The 22,326-nt window shown below is 37.6% G+C and overlaps 1 protein-coding gene across 3 annotated transcripts in view; it reads left to right on the top strand.

Annotated features, from left to right (window-relative positions):
* The window catches only part of SLC7A2 (solute carrier family 7 member 2), a 71,894-nt gene that overhangs the window by 45,454 nt on the left and 4,114 nt on the right, over nt 1–22,326 (top strand). For 2 of the 3 annotated variants that reach the window (XM_025207467.1, XM_025207461.1), the window contains exons 3-11: nt 915–1,070; nt 6,684–6,849; nt 7,473–7,609; nt 9,128–9,350; nt 12,228–12,367; nt 18,661–18,763; nt 19,256–19,461; nt 19,852–20,018; nt 21,088–21,196. In XM_025207467.1, the coding sequence (XP_025063252.1) occupies nt 915–1,070; nt 6,684–6,849; nt 7,473–7,609; nt 9,128–9,350; nt 12,228–12,367; nt 18,661–18,763; nt 19,256–19,461; nt 19,852–20,018; nt 21,088–21,196 (1,407 nt within the window). Of the gene's footprint in view, nt 1–914; nt 1,071–6,683; nt 6,850–7,472; nt 7,610–9,127; nt 9,351–12,227; nt 12,368–12,683; nt 12,821–18,660; nt 18,764–19,255; nt 19,462–19,851; nt 20,019–21,087; nt 21,197–22,326 lie in introns of all 3 variants that reach the window. The other variant, XM_025207463.1, reaches the window with a different exon arrangement.

The following is a 22,326-nucleotide window of genomic DNA, read 5'->3' on the forward strand; positions in this document are numbered from 1 at the left end:
GGGGGGCAGTGAGGAAATGGAGTGGGAGTGACAGCTTTCTATCACCCCCCTGGCTGGGGAGCATGCCCTTGTAGCGCTGCAGCCAGGGGCCTCTGAATGTGTGTACGCTCCTCAAAGCACTACATTAGCTGGTATTTAAGATTCAAATATCACACTTCCTTCCAGAACTATAATTCTGCAATAAAGGCTTTGCACAGGCACCGGTTTCTACTGACACAATGTTAATGAAGCTCAGTATGGGCACAAATACCCAGCTACGCTTCGCTGCAAGGCGGGAACCTAAATCACTGTTGAACCATAATATCCAAGCCACAGTATTAGGGCTCCATCTTCCAATGGAGATTATACTTTCTGAGAGTGATATAAAAAAATAATGGCCTCACTACCTGTCGCTCTGTAGTAGCTTCTCGGACAGTGCTAAGTTTCAATAAGGCATTTTCATTATGTCCATTAAATTTTCTGCCAACTACATAAACTTTTCTTCCCCTCCTAAGTTGTTTTCTAGATTGCTAAATACTCACTGTGCTTCATTTTAGAAGTGTGTGCATTCAAGTATGGATGGAAGTTAATTTTATATCAGTTTAAATTTGTAAAATATGTTAGGATTAATAAAAACACAATGAAATAATAATACCTAATAATGCAAACTATATGAGCAATTAATGTTCATTATTATAGTATAAAAGTCAGTTGGCATAGGAGAGTTTACTTTTACTATTTCTACTGTGATGAATGATGTAGTTACTACACTTCAGAGCATGATGCAATTTGTGGATATGAATTGCTGTTATGATAAAACGTGTGAACAAGGAAAGGCTCACTTTTTTAACAATAATAATTGTATCATTCCTAAATAGAAATGCCATCATGTTCTTCCTATGTGGCAGAAATGTAAACATGTGTATTTGTTGAAGGTACAGCAAGTGTAGCAAGAGCATGGAGTGGCACCGTTGATGAAATTGTTGGAAAACGAATTGGTCATTTTTTCACAACGTACTTCAAAATGAATTTTCCTGGTCTAGCAGAGTATCCAGACGTCTTTGCAGTGTGCCTTATATTGCTTCTGTCAGGTAAGAAATGGTAATCTTTTAATTTATGAAGGTCATATCAAATTATAGAGAATGTCCTGAATGTGATGAATAGATCCTGTAAATATTTTTATACCAGTAACAAAAGAAAATACGTTACAGTTTTAATGTTTTGTGACTTGCCAGAGTTTCTTCTAATATTACTAGTGTCATACAAAATCATACAGTACATAGATTTAAAGGCTCTGTGAATCAAAATCTGAAAGCAAATTTTCATGCATACTTTTTTTTTTTACTTTAACTTAGCTATGGGGACTCCTGTATAATATAAATTCTGTAAAATGACTAATACAAGAATAACTTGATAGCATACGTGATAACTTCCTTAGCCTGATGAAGGGTTTTTGAACCCAAAAGCTTGCTTAAAAATTGTTTTCCAACTATTTAAGTTGGTCTAATAAAAGATATCAGATTCACCCAAAGATCCTTGTCTGCCTATGTCCTTAGACCAACACGGCTACAACCTACACCCTTGATAGCATCTTTACTTTTTGTGACTCTAAGGCCATAACTGGGCCACTCCATACGCATGTACCTGATGATCATAAGACCTCATATTGTGGCCCAGCAAAAATAAAGTGGAGGATGGTCCTCCCATCTTTTAGCCCAATAGCCTTCTGGTTAGGCCACTTGCAAGGATACAGGAGACCATAGTGACTTTTAGGTGTGCAAACACCTTCAAGTGATTCACAAGATAAATCCAGAAATCTCAAATAGGAACCTATAGTGTCAAAAACATTTCTGAACTGTGGTGGTCTTTCTGAGTTCTTTGCAACAGAAGAATTGCATTTTTTTTTTGTAGGAAAAAAAAAATTGAAAGCTAAGAGCTGGCATTTTCTGAGGGGTGCCTTGAGTCTAATAAGGGGTGCCTTGATTCAAAAAAGGTTGAGAATGCTGGGTTCAGGATTAGCCAATTCCCTTTCCTTAGAACATGACCATCAGGAAGAGAACAGGAATTTAATTTATCACTTTGGTTAAGAAACACAACTAAAGATTGGTGGTTTCAAACAATGAAGTACAAGGTTAATTCTTCTTTTCTCTTCCTGCCGGTGCTATGCAAGGAATTACTGTAGCTTTTACAATGTAATCTAATTTTTTAATGATACACATCTCCTTTTGTCTCAGAATAATTATTTCCTATTGCTACAGTCCCTTGAACATTCTTTCCCATGCTTATGTGTCCACACTGCACATGGAATAGGATTGCAAACTATGCATAAGTGAAAAAAAAAACCTGTCGGGGAAAAGCCAGTCATTTCCCTAAGGGCTCCTTAGCATTCTCAAAATCCCCCTCTCAGATTTCCTTCTTTTGAGTCATATTGTATGAGGGTGATTGAGCGTGTTAACAGGACATGGATGCTGCTGCTGAGGGAACTCCTAGAGACTGCTTATTCAGTGTTTTCTGGCTAGTAGTGAAAAGACTGCTTTTTCCTAATGACACTTATCTCGTCTGCTTAGCCAAATAATGGAGACTGGGGACTTGCATTTACATTTAATTTTCTTTTTTGTATTAAGACATTGCAAAGGAGTATAGCTTGAGTGTCCATACAAACTATCTGAGAAATCTGGATTAGTGATTACAACCTTTTAATCCTGTTAAATTAACTGTTGACTGATTCTCCCATTTCCCCCCCCACCGCCTGATTTATAAGAAAGAGCAAAAGTGCATTGTTAATAACAACTAAAAATGTCAAGTATACCGATTTCATGTTTTACATAACATGATAGCAGTTTTAGCTTCCTCCTTCCTGCCACTGTTTAGTAACTGTCCAGTTAATAAGCTTTGGTGGTAGGACTCAGTGCTTTCTCTCTCTCTCTCTCTCTCTCTAGATATATACACACGCACGCACACACACCCTTTTGGTATGTGTGGAAGTTCTTTTGGCATTGGGCTATCCCAGATTCAGGGGCTTTTGTATGATGAAATCTCTAGAAACCATACTGAAATTAAAATAACAGCTCCTCTTCTCTCCTTCTGCTCCCCCCCTCCTCTCACACACCCTGCAAACATTTTGTCGCTTTAGCAGCCCATGAAATCCAGAGGAAATGGGCCACTATACCTGAAAGAAGCTGAAATGGGCAAGGACAGAAAGCATACAAAATGTCCGGAAAATAAATTTACTTAGGAGCAGGTGTTGAATTTTAACTTAAATGAGGGCTATCTTCTGTCTAGAAAATAAATATGGAAAAATACATAGAAGTTGGGAGCATTTTAATGCTGGAAAAATATTATATCTGCTTCAACAGAAAACCATCTTGTTATATTAATTTTTTGTTTTCTTTAGCATTCACCAGATAAGTTGAGCTTTCCAATCTGTAGCTACTTCTTAATTTAACCACTGTTTCCTGGGTTTTTTTCTATCTGCTTTTTCATTTCTGCTTTCTCTCTTCATCTTCTGTTTTCCTTCTACCTTCCCTTAAGAATCTTTTTTTCATATTCCAAATATAATTGCTCTGTTAATTAAATCATACTAGCATTGGGGGAGGAGGGGAAGGAAGAGTGTGGCTGTGCTTCCTGCTGTGTAGGTAATACCAGATAGAGCTCCCTGGAATCAGTAGGAATAGCCAAGCAACAGGTGTTTTAAGAGGAATCTCTCAGTATAATTTGTAGCAGCCTGGGCAGCTGCTATGGTGTCCTGAATTTCATAGTGGCTTTCAGTGGGAGCAGAAGAAATCTATGAAGCTCCCCTTGCTCAAGTTTTTCTTTTATCAAATGAATAATCTCTGATAATCTGCATTCCTAAGGGCTTCATTTTGTAAAAGATATTTTGTATACTGAATTTCATATCGTGTTCGGTCAATGAGGGTATTGCGCTCTAGCAGGGTGAAAGGGCAGTTTAAGTGTCTAAAAAACAACATCACTCTGCTGCCAATAGGAATACCACCAATGAAGGGAACTCAAGCATATCATATGATAACTTTCAGCTTCTGCAGAAATAGCTGATGTCTCATTAGCAGAGTCAGAAATTTAATTAGGATATTATCCTGATGAGCTTAACATTTTCAGAGTTAATCTCTCAATAACAAGGAAGCATTATAGATGTGGAAGTGCTTAGGTTTACAGAGAAGCTAAGAGACTTTGCTATTATATTGTATTTTGGTTTCTTTATATATTTGCTGTCCAGTTTTCCACTAAACTATACATAATTCTTCCAATTGCCAACTGTCTGACTTCACAGTAGGTCCCTGTTGGAATAATTTCAAATACTGTAAACATACCTCTGTGACACAGAGGTATATTTATTTTATACCATAATTTACAGAGCAGTAAAGGCTATAAAGAAACTCTCTAACACTAAGTACACACAGATAAAAAGCCCAAGGCTGGATCAGTTCAATCTTTGCAGTTTAGTCTAACCTGCATAGATTGAACAGATAAGCAAGTACAGACATTTACTTTTGATTCTGGAAATGCAGCCACATGCCTGCAGTGGCTCAGGCCAGAGGCCAGTGGTTGCTAGAGCATGCCTTCCTGCTTGGCTGGAGCAGACATATTGGGCAGATAGCAGACGGCTTAGGATCAGGCTTGGCACCGCCTTGCATGCCTTATATAGCACACAGGGCTACAGACCCATGGGGAGCTCTGTGGGCTGGATGACAGGGCTCAGAGGGCCATGGGCCAGGGGCTCAGCACCTCTGCTCTAAAACAAAATCTCTTAAGAGGGGTTTCTATAATTAATAGCTCCATTATTCTAGACACTAGTGGTAACAAGTTGGACAAAAAATGGAAAGGGCAAGCATTCATTTAAATGTTTGTGAACTGTTTACTTTTCCTAAATTAAAATTTTGACTAGCTATTGTGAGGTACCAGATATCAGTGTGAGGCAGTGCAGAGCACTCACTACCTAAGCCATGTCTAAGTTCAGTGTGCACAGAGAATTATAATGGTCCCAGATAAAGAATCTCACCTTCTCTTTCTTCCATACTTTCATGCATGCACATTCACCTGCACCCATATGCACACAAATGGCTTTTTGCAAGATTACACCTATATTGAAATGGAAGAAAATTTGAATCCGACTGGTTTTCTTCATTGTAGCCGAGGGGGTGTCTACATGCACATGTGTGTAGATATTTAGATAAAAAATAAGAAACAGGTTTGAGGAAATCTTGCATGGTTTAATAAATCTTTTCATCAAAATTGTATAGCTGAAATAAGCTACACTTGCTGTAAATACTTTTTTTAGTAATTCATGACCATCAAGAATTCCATATTTCTTGGAATTTAAGATATCTTTGAACTTAAGGCACACCCCGCACATCTTTAAACTCTCAATTTAAGATAGAAAGAAGTATCAAGTAAAGATGCATTTACCAGGACACAACCTCTGTGGTGCATATAAGGACTTTGTTGCATGTTACACTTAGAACTTGTTAACTGCACTTAAAACACAAACATCTGCACGTTCAAGAAGTAAAGTATGTGCTAAGTGCACTTGTATTGTAGCAAAGTTGGGACTTTTCACAGGAGTATCTCCAGATCATATTAAGTAGCACATGTTTTGCTTTTGTCCAACCGCTCCACAGAGAAAATATGAGCAATTTGCAATCCTGGGGGTGATTGTCGATCCCAGACCTAGAACTGCACCAGAGTCTCGAATCAGCTATGGTCCTGGGGTACTGGTTGGATCTAGCAGCAGGGATGGTATCCTGCTTGCCTCTGCCCACCAACAATGGCAGAGACCTGGCTCACCAGAGGTCCCTATGAAGCAAGCATGCAGGCTCGGGGATCATAGTAAGCATTACTGTGCGACTGTTCATGGCATGCACAGTGTCTCCGGGCTTGTTTTCTTTTCTAGAGAAGAAAACAGCTTCCTCACTTTAAAAATTTAACCTAAATTTGGGGGGCTGATTTTCAGGGAAAAGGTTGTATGTAGTAAATTACGGTAATATATTTATTGGCAACCAGTATTCAATCATCACATTCTTGTTTGGTTATCTTCTGGCATTGTCTTTTATTGGAATTTTTATATGTATATCATTTTTATCATAACAGTTTGATTATTATGATTTGGTTGACATTCATTTGAATTACTTTTTTTTCCTTTTTAATTTCTTTACGTGTATTTAAGATTTGGATCATTTTTAGAATAAATATTTTGTTTTAAATAGTGTGTCTTAAATTCAAAGGAATATTGGAACCAGACTCTTCATGGGAAGAAGACTGAAGAAAATCTGTTTTACTGTTTTATCCAGTGCCTGTTGTTATAGGATTAAAGTTTTCATTAATCTAGTACCATTAACTCCTAAAAGCCATAAAGTCTAGTACAGAGGTTCTCAAACATTTTCTTACTGCATACCCCCTTCCAGATTTACCAGCTGCTCACATACCCCTACAAGCATGTTTTCTATTTTAATGCTTTATTGCTAATTATTATTATAATGAAAATTAAATCTGCCAGTATGCAATTTCTCTCGTGTACCCCCCAGAGATGTCTTGCAAAACCTCAGGGGTACGCATACCACAGTTTGGGAACCCCTGGTCTAGTACAATTAACTTAGTACAGTTCATAATAGTAGCATACATTTCTTGTAAAAATGCTCAACTACCTGAGGAGGATATTAAATCTTTAAAACCCCACTTATATTTTGTAGGTCTTCTGTCTTTTGGAGTCAAGGAATCTGCATGGGTGAATAAAATCTTCACTGCTATTAACATCTTGGTCCTCCTCTTTGTTATTATCTCTGGCTTTGTAAAAGGAAACGTTGATAACTGGAAAATAAGTGAAGAATATCTCATCAATCTCACCTTAGAAACACAGTAATTATGTATTTTTCTTTTAATCTTCCAATTTTGTTCTATATCCCTTAGTCCTGTTTTAAGTTAGTTTCTGAATTATGTCTTATGTTGTACATGCTTTTGTCTACTGTATCAACAGGTTTAGATTCTATATAATAATAATAGTATGTTGTTGGGAAAGGTACTTATTCTCAGGAAAAATATATACTAATTTCTTGTTTTCTTTTAATAATCTTGTCTTTAGCCACTTGAAAGTTACCACTTGGAAGCCTAATATTTAATTTCAATGAAAATTTACAGCAAGCTCTGAGAACTGATCCTACTCCAGTAAAATCAATGGGAGTTTTGCTATTAATTATGAAGTGGGATACAACATGGTTTAATCTTAATTATTTATCAGTTTTGTTCTGTTGAGCTTACCATTCTTAGTGAAACTTAGTGATACAAGATCCTTATCTCAAGCTTCATGCTGGTATGGGGTGAGGGTGGGGAGGGCTTTGGCTTATGAAATGGAACTGAAGTATGAGAATGCACCCATTTTAAAAGTGTTCATTTAGAGTTATTAGAGGCAAAAAACCATCACAACATTCCTTCCACTACTAACTAAATGTAACTCTTTTATATCATGTTTTATTTTTCTTTAGAAATTATTCTTACTTTGAAAACATAACAAGCACATATGGGACTGGTGGTTTTATGCCATATGGCTTCACGGGAACATTGGCAGGTGCTGCAACCTGCTTTTATGCTTTTGTGGGATTTGATTGCATTGCTACAACTGGTAAGGCAAGATTTTTGGATACTTATTTAAAGCAGAACAGATTATCTGTCACGTTCTTTCTCCCTCTACCTATACTTAAACTCCATAAACCTGGCTTGAAAGAAAATTGAACTCATGCTTGAGTGTGGCAACCCCCACAATTTGTATTCTTTTCTCCATTCTGCTGTTATGAATAAAGTTCTCTTTGGCTACAAACTAATGTCACCAAATGAAGCTAACTAGCTGTTCTGGGATGTGTCCCGGTATAGCTGATCTACTTCATTAGGTTAAAGAGATGTCCCCAGCTGTCTCACAAGGTGGGGTCCCTACCACTCCTACAAGCAGGAGGGTCAAATCATGAGGAACAACATTTGGGGAGAGCCTCTGCAAACAGGGGAACCCTGGGTTTCCAGCCTGAGGATTCCCCAGGTCCTTTGCTGACCTGCGCGAGGTCCCACACTGCCCTGTACCAGTTTCTACACCACCCCATGCTGCCACACTGGTCCCACACCACTCTGTGCTGGGTCCTGCACTGCTGTGTGCCACTGCACCATACCAGGATTTGTGCTGGGTCCTGCGCATCACTGCATGGCAGGTCCTGTGCTGGATTCTGTACCTGGGGAATCCCTGGAGCATCTTTCCTAACAAGGAAACCCAGGCAGGTTCTATCAGGACTTCAGAGGACGATCCGATGGATCCCAGGAATTGTCCCACAAGGAAATTTCTGAGACGTGTAGGATTGGACTCCTAAAGCCCCAGGAGCTCCTGCCCTGGGCAGAAGGAGAGCAGACAGACCAGTCATAAAACAAAAACATGTCTACCACAAAAAAAGTTGCATAAATTTTATACCACCTGTCATGGCCACAAGTTTGGGTATTTGTGGTGGGATAAGGGGTATAGACATCTGTTTGCTTGGCCTTTATGCCACCATAATATTTTTCCAGGCTTTCCAGTATTTGCCTATATCAGATCTTTCCAGTCTTTGCCTATATCAGATTCAATGGCAAGGGAAGCATCTGGGATGAGTCAGACTGGAATCTTTTAGCTAAATACATATAAAGGATCTTGGCTTTTGCTTTTTTGCCCCTACTGGTTGACTGGCTTAATTTTAACTTTAAAAAGATTTCAACAGTAACAATTCTCAGAATTCCTTTATGTAGGTTTGAAATGGGTACTTACGAAGCTTATTGCAGTAGAAGATTTTCAATTTACTTATTGACTAAAGAGATATATCGCAACTTTCCAAAGCCTAATTTTATATATCAATAAATGGAAATTACGATGCCTATAAACAATAACCAGTATTGTGTACATGTAATATTTAATTTTGCTTACATTATTTTTTTCATATCGTATCTGGCAACAAATTACATAATGTTGCTTTGAGTTTTCCTTATATAATACCTTAAGCCAGCTATTTTTTCTTGTATAGTATCTTAAAGCTTAGACTGCTGAGCTTTTTCTTTATATTGATACATATTGAAGTAGAAGATTAAAATATTTCCTAGATTAATTAGAGTTTTTGTTTTTCCTCCCCAGGGGAAGAAGTCAGGAATCCTCAGAAAGCTATACCTATTGGAATTGTGATTTCCCTTCTGGTCTGTTTTATGGCCTATTTTGGTGTGTCAGCTGCTTTGACTCTTATGATGCCATACTACCTTCTAGATGAGACTAGTCCCCTCCCTGTAGCATTTGAATATGTTGGATGGGATCCTGCAAAGTATGTTGTGGCTGTGGGATCCCTCTGCGCTTTATCCACAAGGTAAAGAAAATAAAGGACATATTGGGAAATACAACTGGTGATTACTGTAATATTTTAAACAGATGGTCACTTTTATATTAAGGTGTGATTTTATAAAGGGTCAATACTTAAAAATGTTTCAGATATTAATAGTATGTTATCACTATTAAAAAAAATAGGTGTTATAGATATGCCATAGTTAGAAATATGGTCCTGTTGGACTTTGTTATCAATGTATTAATAATTAATTAAAACACCTATTAATTAAATCTTTATAAACTATTTATAAAGTTAACTTTAATATAATGAGTGGCCAAATTTATTATTTTAATTAATAATTTTTTATAGGTTGTTAAATATATTATATGTGCAGTATGTGCATCTTCCTGTACCAGTGGTGCTCAACCTTTTTGCTCAGTGGGCTGGATAGACAGTTCGTGGTCTGTCTGTGGGCTGGATGTGGCCAGTGGTCGCTATCCAGCAGCCAGGGGAGATGCAGTGGGGCGTCATCTGGCTACATGGAAGGAGGTGCAAGGGCAGCCCTGTCCTGATGCAGCTGTGAGGGGGAAGGGAGCTTGGCACAGCCCCACAGAGAGGGGGAGGAAGGGGTATGACCTGGCCCAATCCATCTGTACAGGGAGGGTGCATGACCCAGCCTCGCAAGAGGAGATGGACATTGCCTGGCCATGAACTAGCCACACAGAGGAAGGGGGCCTCAGTCCGGCCATGTGAGGGGAAGGGGGCTTGATCCAGTCCCAATCCAGCTGCACAGGGGGAGGGGGTATGTCCCATTGGGAGAAGAGGGCATGGCCTGGCTCCAACCTGTCTGTGCAGAGGGATGAGGCCACGACATGGCTCCCATCTACCTCATGGGGCTTGGGAATTTGGAAGCAGGGAAGTATTAATAGCCACAGCTCCCCCATCACCAAATTTCCCAACCTCTGGGGAGCTCCGCTAGCCAAATGCCATGGCTCCATGGGATGCATCTGGCCCATGGGCTAGAGTTTGAGCACCCCTGTCTTATACATTATATAGCCCAAGTGTACTGGGGTATAGGAAGTAGAATGGAATAATACTGATATTTGAAGGTAGGAACAGCTTCAGTGTTCTTCTCCACCAATTGAGCTCAAATACATTATTAAAATGGTTTAAGTTGACTCCAGAGATATAGAGTATATGGGCTTAATGGCTGTACAGCGAACCTATGAGTATTAAAGATGAGCATATTTAATTTGACATTGATCTGGTAAAAGACTGGAATGTAAAAAGGGAAATTGTGATAGAACTGTAAGTTGAAAAAACTTTACACTTGCACACAAAATAAACTCTGTTTCTACAGTTAGTATGGGGACTATAATTATTTTCTACAAAGCTGCCTGATATGGACTCCAGCAATTTTAAGATTTTTAGGATATGTCTTTCTCATATTCCATAAAAATGAAAAGTAAATGTTCAAATAGAAACTAGATCAATAAAACAATAATGGAGAATAAAATATTTCTAGAAACTAAAACATTGGTTACCAACCATATTTTAAATATTAATTGTGTAATTTTTCTTTCAAAATATTTATAAACTTCTAATGCTTTATTCAGAGAGGTCAACTTTCACTCTGTCTACTATTTTTTTAAAATCTACCCTTATTTCTGAACTTGGGAGCATAATTCACTGAAAAGGTGAAAACACTGCTTTTGTGTTTTCTGAACTGAACACTTACCTCTTACCTCAGACATTAACGCTTTTACATAGTTATACAGTTCCATTACTTTGCAGAATATACTTGAAGGTGAGAAACAGCAAAAATAACTTATCCAAAAACAAAATAGTAAAAATATATAGGTGTTTTAGTAATATCAATATCAAAAATATAAGTTTAAAACTAAGTTCAGATTTCCTGGCTTTGATTCAGAAAAGTATCCTTTTTGGGAAAAGTTGCTTAAAGACACACTTACGCGTGCATTTAAGTACTGAATCAGCACGAAAAGCAGTTAATACATAAATGATTGTGAGTTCTGCATGGACATTTAACTTTAATGCATGCATCTCACCAGCAATGCCAAAGCTGCTTAACTTCTGTGATTCATAAATTCTAGATTCATACTGAGAATATGTAAGTGATATATTTAGTTCCGTGGAGCAAAAAAGGGCAACCATACAACCTTTATTTGAGCTGGTTAACAAGTTGTATGGTTGCTACCAAGGTTAAAATAGGTGGAATTTTCTTTGTTTTTGCAATTTTCCTAGTGTAGTTATTTTGCTATGGAGGGAAGAAACAAGATGATTTTTGATGTTTTTAAATGAGAGCTTTGAGTTCGCAGTTGTTTCAAAATCTTTCCGAGCGCTGAAATTATCAGCAGTTTAAAATAGGAAGCTTAAATTCACCTTCTGAATAAAATAGGTCATATTAATGGTGTTTGACTAGAGATGCTTAAATTGAAAAGGGTAATTTGCCTATATATAAAGTGTGTGGTCTTTACTTTGAGGTATCATTGATTAACACTGTTATAAGAGGCTGCAGAATGTGAAGTGCTAATGCTTGTTGATTTACTGCTGCAGACTATCAGACTCTTCCAAGGAAAAACAAAGCTTAATTGCATAGCTATTGCTACCAGGACCTGGTCCACTAGTACCTAAGAACTACAATGAAGGCAAAAGTTATTCAGTTATTGAACTATTGTTTCCAAATAAGCAATAACATAATCACAAAAAAGGACCAGAAATTGCAGTGGCTTACCAAAACAAATCTGTTTCTGCCCCACCTGTAGTATCTTCGGCTACAGTATTTTTTTTAATTGTGACTTGTTTTCAGTGACTTTAATTAGCATTGTTTCTCTTTTCTGTGATACAATCTTGCATGAATTGTGTTTGCCATGTTGCATGTGTTTGCTTTTTACTCAGTCTTCTTGGATCCATTTTCCCAATGCCACGCGTAATCTATGCTATGGCGGATGATGGGTTGCTTTTCAAATGTCTAGCTCAAATCCATTCCAAAACGAAGACCCCATTAATTGCTACTTTATCATCGGGTGCAGTAGCAGGTGAGACTAAGAGTTGCTTATTGTAAGGAAAGGTGCACTACTTCACATATGGCATATGTACAAATAAAACTATTGGGCAAGTTGGCTTTGCTTTTGACTGAGATGATAATATATTATTGTTTCCAGGTAACATGACCTTTTGGTGAAATTTTTCTCCCAGACATTTTTGTATTTTTGGTTAATCCAAAGCAGACATTTAAAAAACAAAATCTAAACAATAAACATTTTCAAGCTTTCCTTTCATTAAGTTGAGTTTGCCAGTAGAGCACAGTATTTTTCCTAACATGTATTTGAACTATAAATTTTTCTGTTCTAGTCTTCTCGGCTCTATGTTCCCTTTACCCCGAATTCTGTTTGCCATGGCACGAGATGGTTTACTGTTTAGTTTTCTTGCCAAAGTGAGTAAAAGGCAGACACCATTTGCTGCCACCTTGACAGCAGGGGTCATCTCTGGTAAGCTCTAAAAATACAGGTTTCTTCAAAACTGAGATTTAAACTCTATATGCACGTGCATGGACATTTTATAAGAGGGGCCTGCTTGTTAACTTCCTTTGCATGTAAGTTGGGAATAAAATTGCTGACTAATTGAAGGGTATAAGAATTCCAGATCATGGCAATCATGGTGGTGGTGATGTCTTTGAAGTGAAAGGACTTGAAACCCTTCCTTCTAAATTTGCCTCTTCCTCTATTGCAAATAAAATAGTTATTTACTATGTGGTACCTGGAGTAATCCTCTTTATAGCTCAGCCTTAGACCGTGCCTTGTTGTTGCATTTAATGCAAGCAATCTTAGAAAAATATTAGTTTTTCTACATACATACTGGGAAAATATTAAGTTTTTCTTGTGGGATATAAAAAAGAAATAAAATTGTACCTACAGCATAGTTTAAAAGAAAGAAACTATTTCACATCTTGTCGGCTAATAAAAGGGACTAATCCATTTGGTTGAGATAATTCGCAAGAATCATTATTTCACAATATTACTGAAATAATGAATCTTTACAAACCTGTAGGAAGACACATTCATGCTCCAAATCATTGAATAATTATCATTAATTCATCTTTTCTATGTTGTAATAGAAATCTATTATATATAGAATAATTTCCCATAAAGAGCGACATTACACAGATTAAAGTGTTTTGGTTTTAAATCTGAATTTCCAGTGCACTTTAATGTTGTGCTAGACTACTTTTTCTGTAATAATTTGGAAAAACAGAAATTTGGAGTCAAAGTGACAGCTCCATGTGATGCCATAATCAACAAACTCAGAAAAAAGAGGGAGTGAAACTGTGTTCCTAGGTTGCATCGGCTGGTAAATATAATTACACAGTCCTCATTGTAGCTGTATGAAAGAAGAAATTCAAGAATTAGTTTCAGGAAATAATTCTATGTTTGAGAAGTGTATCTAAAAAAAACCCCATAGCTTTTATAGTGGATAACTTTTTTCAGCTGTATGTGTATCTAGTAATTTATAATCTTAGATTTTGTTGTAAGTAGTTTAGCAAAACTGTTTAAGTGTATCCAGTATTAAAGTTATCTGGCATTCCCACCTTAGCATGAATAGTTTCAACATTTTAAGCAGTGTTAAGAAGATTAAATTTTGGCCTTTTAATTTAAATGATCAGCTCAAGACTACAGTTGAGGCCAAATGTAGTCACATGTACAAGTTATTGTGACTATCTGTCTCCCATATAATAATCATAATAATGAAATTCTGCAGAAAGTGAAGTGCTCTGAAAACAGTCAAATCAAATTTTAGCAAAGGCAGGAGACTAATGAGAGGTATTTCCTGGATTTGAAAAGCTGCATGCTTTTCTCGATCATATTTGCACTTTAATGCAATATCGTGTGATGTGCACCTAAAATTGGATTAGCAGTTTAGCTTCTAGTTTTATGCTAGGTTTTATAGTAAGCAGGCTTAGCTTCTTATTCTGATAATGAATGTGTAGAAGCTTATTTATTAATACTTCTACTTAGACTATATATAAGTTTTTCATATGGTAGCATTTTTTTATTTCTTCCAAATAAAGGCTAAATAGGAAAATTTAACCCCCTGAAAAGCTATATAGTAATATTTTGAACTACGGTAAATAAAATGTTCCCATTTTAAAAATATTTTCCTAAAAACATATAGGTACTAATTTTATCACTGTTTAAGGTGAGATTGTCTTTTTGTGGGTGCTTTATGTGCTGCTTAGTTCAACATTCTTTAAATGCTGCATGAGTTTTACATATACAAAGGACTGGGAAATGAGAAGGTTGCATTTTGTAATAAAAGTAAATGTATCTGTTTACTTTGACAAAATGCATGTTCATCCTACATTCATGGCAAGGACAGTATTAAAGATGTGACATTTCATTTTTTTAACTAATAGACTGCCCAATTTTTGAAAAATCCTGTGTAAAGATTAGGATAGAAGAATGTCAAAAAAGAGCAGATTCTTAGCCATAAAGTGATAGAGAATATTTATGATAAATAGATGTGATTTAAAAGGAGAAATTGAGACGTTGGATTGGTTTTAAAATATATTACATATTAAAATTAGCTAGAGAATGTGTAATATATGGGGACACTTTCCAATATCTAATTGGAATGTTTTCAGTTATGAGCTTATTCACATGCTGTCATCCCTGAGCTCTACTTCCCTGCAGTTCTTTTTTTTTTTTTTGTACAAGTTGACTGCTGACAAGGGTAATGAGTGTAGTGTGCATCCACGATCATGCAGAATATCATTTACTTTGGTTGTCCAGGAGATAAATTTTAGCAATATGATAGTCTTGTTTTCAGAAAGTTTCATAGTTTCATAGATGTAGGGTCGGAAGGGACCTAAGTAGATCATCAAGTCCGAACCCTTGCCCTGGGCAGGAGTGAATACTGGGCTCATATGACCCCAGCTAGGTAATTATGAAGCCTCCTCTTAAAGACCCCCAAGGTAGAATCCAGCACCACTTCCCTTGGAAGTTGGTTTCAGATCCTAGCCGCCCTGACTGTGAAGTAGTGCCTTCTAATGTCTCAAACAATTTATGGCCGTTATTCCTTGTTACGCCAGGAGGTGCTTGGGGGAACAGGGTCTCTCCCATTCCCTGCTGGTCCCCCCCGGTAAGTTTATAGATGGCAGCCATGACCCCTCTCAGCCTTCTCTTGTTAAGGATCTTTTCATTGCATATATATGTGTATGAATATGCATGCATACACATATTCATATATATTTAATAGGCAGACAAGGTTCTTTGGGTAAATGTGATATCTTTTATTAGACTAACTAAATAGTCGGCAAAATTGTTCTTTGCAAGTTTTTGGGCACAAAACCCTTCTTCAGGAATACATATTGATTCACACATATACACATATTTACAAAAATATAGGTAGCTTTGTTAAATTTGACCGTCTTTATTTACACTGAAATTCTTGTAGTAATACAAAACCTTATAAAAGCCTTTTAAGTGGTTTCAATATCCAACCAAACTCAATAAACAAATACATGTTTAAAATAATCGTCAGCTAAATACATTTTGAATAAATTTGCTTTATTGTTACATGCAGTGGCTGCCTTCATTACTTGCTTCATGAGCTGTACAGTTGCACATCTATATGCAGAAAATATAGACCAAAAATACTCACTAAGAGATGCTATGGATTACACTGGTTTGGTTTTAAAAATACTTTTATATTCAATTTGTCTCATTATGGAACTGCTCAATTTTGCCATTAATTTTAATTATAGCAGGATGAGGTTTTTAACTTGGAAAATTTACTAAATCAATAGTGTAGAGCTCCTAGGGGAGAAGAAATGTGTGAATTGCCATATATTATTTTGCTTCAAAAGGGAGACAAGGATTTATCCACAGGTGAAGGCAATGTAAATATGTAATAATATGTAAACCTGTTGACTGCTTGTATGTTTTGCAGATCATCTATTTTACCCTGTATGAATAGAGAGAGACTGACTATCATTCAAGGGGGCTAGGACATAGTCCAGGAGAAGCTGCCAGCCCCACAGAGTGACAAAAGGAAGTTGCTCAGATAGATGGCAAAAATAAGTATGATTTCACCTGGAAAAAGGTCTGATCAAATGAAGGACAGCTTAGGGGAATGAGGAAGGGTGAGGTTGATGGGCAGCTGAGCTGGAAAGGAGAGAACAGGAAGGGGACTTGGACCTGGATGAGCTCATATCCAGAGACTGAACAGCCAAAGGAGGCTGAGTTCTGGTAGAGGTATGAAGAAGTGAAACACCTGGCTGGACAACTGTGAAGATTTGAGGTTTCATCAAATAGTGAAACTGGGCCCTGGAAGAGGGCAATTTTAGCAACTTGAAGTCCTCTGCCTCTTCAGGAAAACCATGATATGGGTGGCGCAGAACATCTCCAGGGGGTGCTGCCACTACAGAGGGAAGAACCGGGGTCCCCCACAGATCAGCAGCTGCTTGGCCCATTGGCAGCTCAACCCATGGCTGCGGGCAGGCTCCACTGAAAAAAAGAAAAAGGGATCGGGCTCCTCACTGCTTCTGCCTTCAGCAGATGCCTATTGAAGGCAGATGCAGTGAGAGGCCTTAAGCTTTTTTTCTGTGGAGCCTTCCTGCCTCTCCCGCAGCCGGGGGAAAATCTAATAGCTGTAACGCATCATTGCAAACTTAACTACATACCAGTGTAGTTCAGTTTGCAATGACGCAAACTCATCTAAAACAACCAAAACTTGCACGCATGTAATGTGTGATGCCATTAAGCCACATTTTCGTCACATGTACAAGTACCCCAGGAGGTCCACTGGACATCATAGTGTGACCAAGACCTTAAAAAAGTTAAAGATGTATTATGTACCCAGTCTGTGGTGAAGGCTGTGGGTTTTTTGAGCATGTCAGTAATGTAAACAGGTATAGCCTGTGTAGTTATTAGTCATGTCCTGCTACAAGAAGTGGGAAGAATGGAGCATTCTGTGGTGTATTTCAGAAAAAAACTTACAACAACAACCCAACAAAGCATATGGAACAATAAGAAAGGTCTAGCTATGAAATGGGCAATGAAGAAGTTGTGATACTATACACCAGGCAGCCACCTTATGGTGGGCCCCAGTCATACCACTTCAAAAAGGCTACACCAAATAAAACCAGGCTACACCAAATAAAACCAGGTAATACTAAGCTAAAGTGGTGAGATACATGAAGGTCATGAAGTGCTCCTTTACATGATATTAGAAGAAAAAAGAAGAAGTACCCTTTAACACTCTGACCTATGGTGGCAGAAGTCCTGATCCTTAAAGAATTGGATATAAATTCTGCAGAAGGGAGGAGGAAAAGGCAAAAGACAGTTAGACATGGTATTTCTTTTATCAGGAAAAAAGGTGTGAGCAATGGACAGCTCCTATTGGGGAAGAGCAGGACTGGAAAAGACCTACCAAAAGAAAGGGCCTGAGTTTATTTTCTCAGGGAGATGAACCAATGAAGCTCAAAAGGATTTCTGATGATTACCAGAAAGGTCCTAGGGAGGGCCCAGGAAGACTTTGGGGAGACTTACAAAGGCTGATGAGGTAGTCCCATGGGATGAAATTTTGTTTCTTTTCATATAAATGGTAGTACCTGGGTGTTTTTAGTCCTTCCTCTGCACTGGCCCTACTTCTGCATATAAGGCCTTCCCTTGTAACAATCCTCCAAAACTTTCTTAAAATAGCTTGGTTAAAAAATGTGATATTAAAGTGATTTTTAGAAGGGGATGAGCAGCCCCTATCCTCAGAGTGCTAAGGATCACAGAAATGACTGGCCAAACTTTGCTGACACCCTAGTAAGTGATAATGAGGTGGAATCATTTTTATTCTTAATACCTAAACAGCATGACCCACCACTGACTTTAACAGAGAATCATAGAGTCATAGAAAAGTAGGGCTGGACGGGACCTCCAGAGGTCATCTAGTCCACCCCCCTGCTAGGGAAGGATCATTCCTATCCAAACCATCCCATACAAACCATAATATAAACTCTGCATAAGACTACTGTCAACCCAGTGGCTGTTTTTTTTTTGGTTTTTTGACATTGCCTACTCTTGAGGGCTACGCTTCCTGAATGTAGATGCAAGACTCTACAGCTCATCATTGTCTATCATTTCAGGAACCCAGCTCTAAGCAGCTAAATTTGAAAATGATGACCTTGACTTTTAAAATACAATAGGATTTTATTGTATAATTGTTACTAAAACAACTAGGTAAAAACACTGTATATACACTGTTGAGGCTGACTTTAAAATATAAACTCTCAATATACCAGTTTCGCACAACTTCTGTATTTCTCCTTTCTCTGTTCTAGCTGTTATGGCATTTCTTTTTGACCTCAAGGCTCTAGTGGATATGATGTCTATTGGTACACTTCTTGCATACTCACTGGTAGCAGCCTGTGTTCTTATTCTTAGGTGAGTCACTACCACCCCACTTTGTTCTGCTATCTTATCATTTGTCTTGATCAGAATATATAACTACCATAGAAGTTCGTGTAATTTTTTTGCTAGGTACGTACATCTTAGAAAACTTGGTCAACTCATCTAAATGTTAATGCATATGTAATTAATGTAATGTAATTAATGTTAATGTAATGATTACCGGAGATGTAATCCAAAGAGCATATTAAGAATGGCTGTGTTTATATACTAATGTAGGAACTGGTCAAATCCAAAAAATATTTGAGATTTAGTTTCTGAAAGATAATTGCACAATCTTCCCCTCTACTACTGACGATACATGAAAGCAGAAGGTTTAGAATGTTCTTGCTTATATAGCTACTATTGTAGCATAGACTCATTGGGGATTTATTAAAAAAAAAAGGAAGATGGAGATTGATGCAGTATTCAGGACTATCCTATTTCTACCTCCATCATGAGCTTGTATACATATCTATTTATGGATAGGTACCAACCCAGTTTAACCTATGAGCAACCAAAGTATTGTCCAGAGAAAGAGGTTCTGCCAGGATCAGAAAGGGAATCTACAATAAGTGAATCGCAGGTTAATATGCTACAAAGGAACCGCTTCAGTCTTCAAACACTGATTAATCCATCCAGTCTGCCTACAGAGCAGTCAGCTACCACTGTCAGTTGTTCGGTGGGTCTCTTAGGTAAGTCGACAGATGTACAAATAAGTACAATATATTTACATAAACATTCATAAATAGCAGAATGTAATGTAGCAGAAAAAAAAGTCAAATCCAATTAAAACTTCCTACATTGCTTTCTTAGAAATGTCAGATGTGAATTTTTCTGGTGGAAAAATGTTTTTCTAGCTCACTCTTTATGGATTTTGTTTTGTAATCTAGTTTTCCCCCTAATTAAAAAGGAAGCAAAATGTGTTTTCTTACCAAATTATTTTTTTACCATTTGATGTTTACTCTGTTGCTAATTAGATGCTGCTATATTAGATGAAGCTGTATTTTTTTAAAGGAGATATTTCTGAAAGTTTACCTCCTTGCATTTTGCTTTTGATTTTCCATTTTCTTTTTTTTATACAGGTTTTCTGGTTTGTGGCTTGAGCATTCTGACCACATATGGGATTAATTCTATTGCCAGTATGGAGGTCTGGAGTGTGGTTCTTCTCACTGTGTTAGCACTACTCTTCATTGTCACTGTTCTCGTCATCTGGAGACAGCCTCAGAGCCAGCAGCAAGTGGCCTTTCTGGTGAATAAAATAATAAATGGAAATAATGCCAGTTGTGTGTGTGTGTGTGTGTGTGTGTGTGTGTATGTGTGTGTGTATCGGTCCATATTTTTGCTTTTTCTCGCAGATTCTTATCATTACAATCCAATTAACCCCACTAGTAACAGCAACAGTGGAAGTGCTGAAGTAGTTTGGCAGAGGCATTTTTACCTCTGTATGGCCTAGACCTTCTCAGTGCCTCTGTGCATACCACTGATAAATAGGAATTTATGTACTGGCTTTGTCAAGGTAAAAGAATCTGCAGTACACAGAACTACAAGATATTCCCTAATACTAGAAGACCTTGAGCCTATTGGCACAGAGGCTGCTTTCGCCCTAGTAGATGTAGCCTGGCTCCAACTGTTGTAGAGTATTTTCCTATAAAAGACAGGTTCCTTTCTCTTAGACCTGGAGGAGCAGTTTAGCATAAAACTAAATTCCTTGTGCTGTGTGTCATTAGGGCTCAGGCATTTCATGTGTCTCAGAGCGTTAATTTATTAGCTTTTCCCATGTTCTACAAGGCCTATTTCCCCCACTTCATTTAGGAAATGTGGAGGGGTAGAATTTGAGTGATGTGATGAAGGTAGTGCAAGCTGTTTGGTGGGGCAGTTTAGAAGGCATGCTTTTTTATTGAGCCAGGAGCAACTGCTTTAATTAAACTGCTTTTTGTTGAGGTGTGTTATCCTTTTCAATTATGTTTAAAGTATTCTGAGACATGCTAACTATAAATTCAAATCAGTGAAGTAAATATAGTTCCAAATTGCTTGTCTAGTTTCAATTCAGGAATTCATTGGAATATATTCAGTACAAATTGCAAAGAATTTTTTCCACAGCCTTATATAGGTAAGACTGATTTATCTATAGGAAACACTGGAAACTTATGTTTTGCAGAACCTGGTAATTCACCTGATAATAGACAGAAAACATTTCTTAGTCTTCATAAGGTGAATGTATTTGTCACTACCTGATCTGTGTTATAAAACTGAAATGCGATACATACTTTGCAGAAAGACTTGTAAACAATATTGACTTATAAAATATTTTTCTTTAGGTTCCACTCTTGCCATTTTTGCCAGCTCTCAGTATCCTGGTGAATATTTACTTGATGGTACAATTAAGCGGAGATACCTGGATCAGGTTTAGCATCTGGATGGCCCTTGGTAGGCACTTACTTATAACAAGAAGTTGTTGATTCTGTCATGTGTTTCCATTTATTTTTCTTCCTTTAAATATTTAAGGAAAAGGTTTTCTTTTAATAAATATCAAAGGATATTACAAGTTAAAAAGAGCATTTCTCAAAAGGTGTATATATCTGATGCACAGACAGTTGTGAAGTAGCAAGATGAGTAAAATTAAAGAACAAATTTCAGTTGCCTACAGAGTCCTTTCAAACAGAAGCCTTTTAAGCTTTATGTCTGAGTATGTATAGATCACCTTAGAGAAACACTGAGAATGAGTTTGGTAAAGTTGTACTGCCTGTACTATTTTAGGTGTAACATATTTGGCTTAGTTATAACATCAAAACAGGGAGTATCTGATATTCCCAGTTTTTGATTTGTAAATACAAAATGAAAGCTGAAAGTGGCTGCCGTGTCAAAGTTCTGTGGAAATTTTAGCTGGGGTGGGGAGAAGGGTACTAGTAGGAGATCAAAAATGGATGGGCCTATGCAAACTGCATCAAACTGCTCTGTGCTGGCAGGCTCCATGCATGCTGCCTCCTCAGGCACCAAGCCCAGCCCTTTCACCGTAGAGGCTGGTGGGGAAGGTGGTATCCAAGGCTGCTGGGAGGGGAGGGGAAGGAGAGGGGCAGGTAGGGGGAAGAGGCAACAGGGCAGGCACAAGCAGGGGGCAAGCTGCTCAACCTTCCCACACCACCTACCTCCTCACTGCCTGTCTGAGGCAGCAGTGGAAGGCATTAATTAAAGACTACCCTTCATGTATGTAATCTAATTATTGGGGGGATCATTTTAGATTTTAGGAAATATGGTAATTGGGCAAGGAAAAAGAAACCTAGGGAGAAAACATCTAAAATCAGCTTTTATAACAGATACAACTGAAAATGTAGACAGAAGCATGTTTAAACCCTCCTCTTCCTGCTTTATCACTTATTCTCCTGTAACTTACAATACTATGTAAAGTGTATTAAATTAAGTAATTGTTATGGTGCTGCAAACTTGCATTGCAGTCATAAATGAGATGCATTCTCAGTGTTAGCATTGCAAATAAAAGCACATGCAAGGAACTGGGCGATAGAAGTGATGCACTGGAGTCCTGAACTGGTGCTTTTGAA

The sequence above is a fragment of the Alligator sinensis genome, unplaced genomic scaffold (genome assembly GCF_000455745.1).
Source record: "Alligator sinensis unplaced genomic scaffold, ASM45574v1 scaffold528_1, whole genome shotgun sequence".
In the NCBI taxonomy this organism is placed as follows: domain Eukaryota; kingdom Metazoa; phylum Chordata; order Crocodylia; family Alligatoridae; genus Alligator; species Alligator sinensis.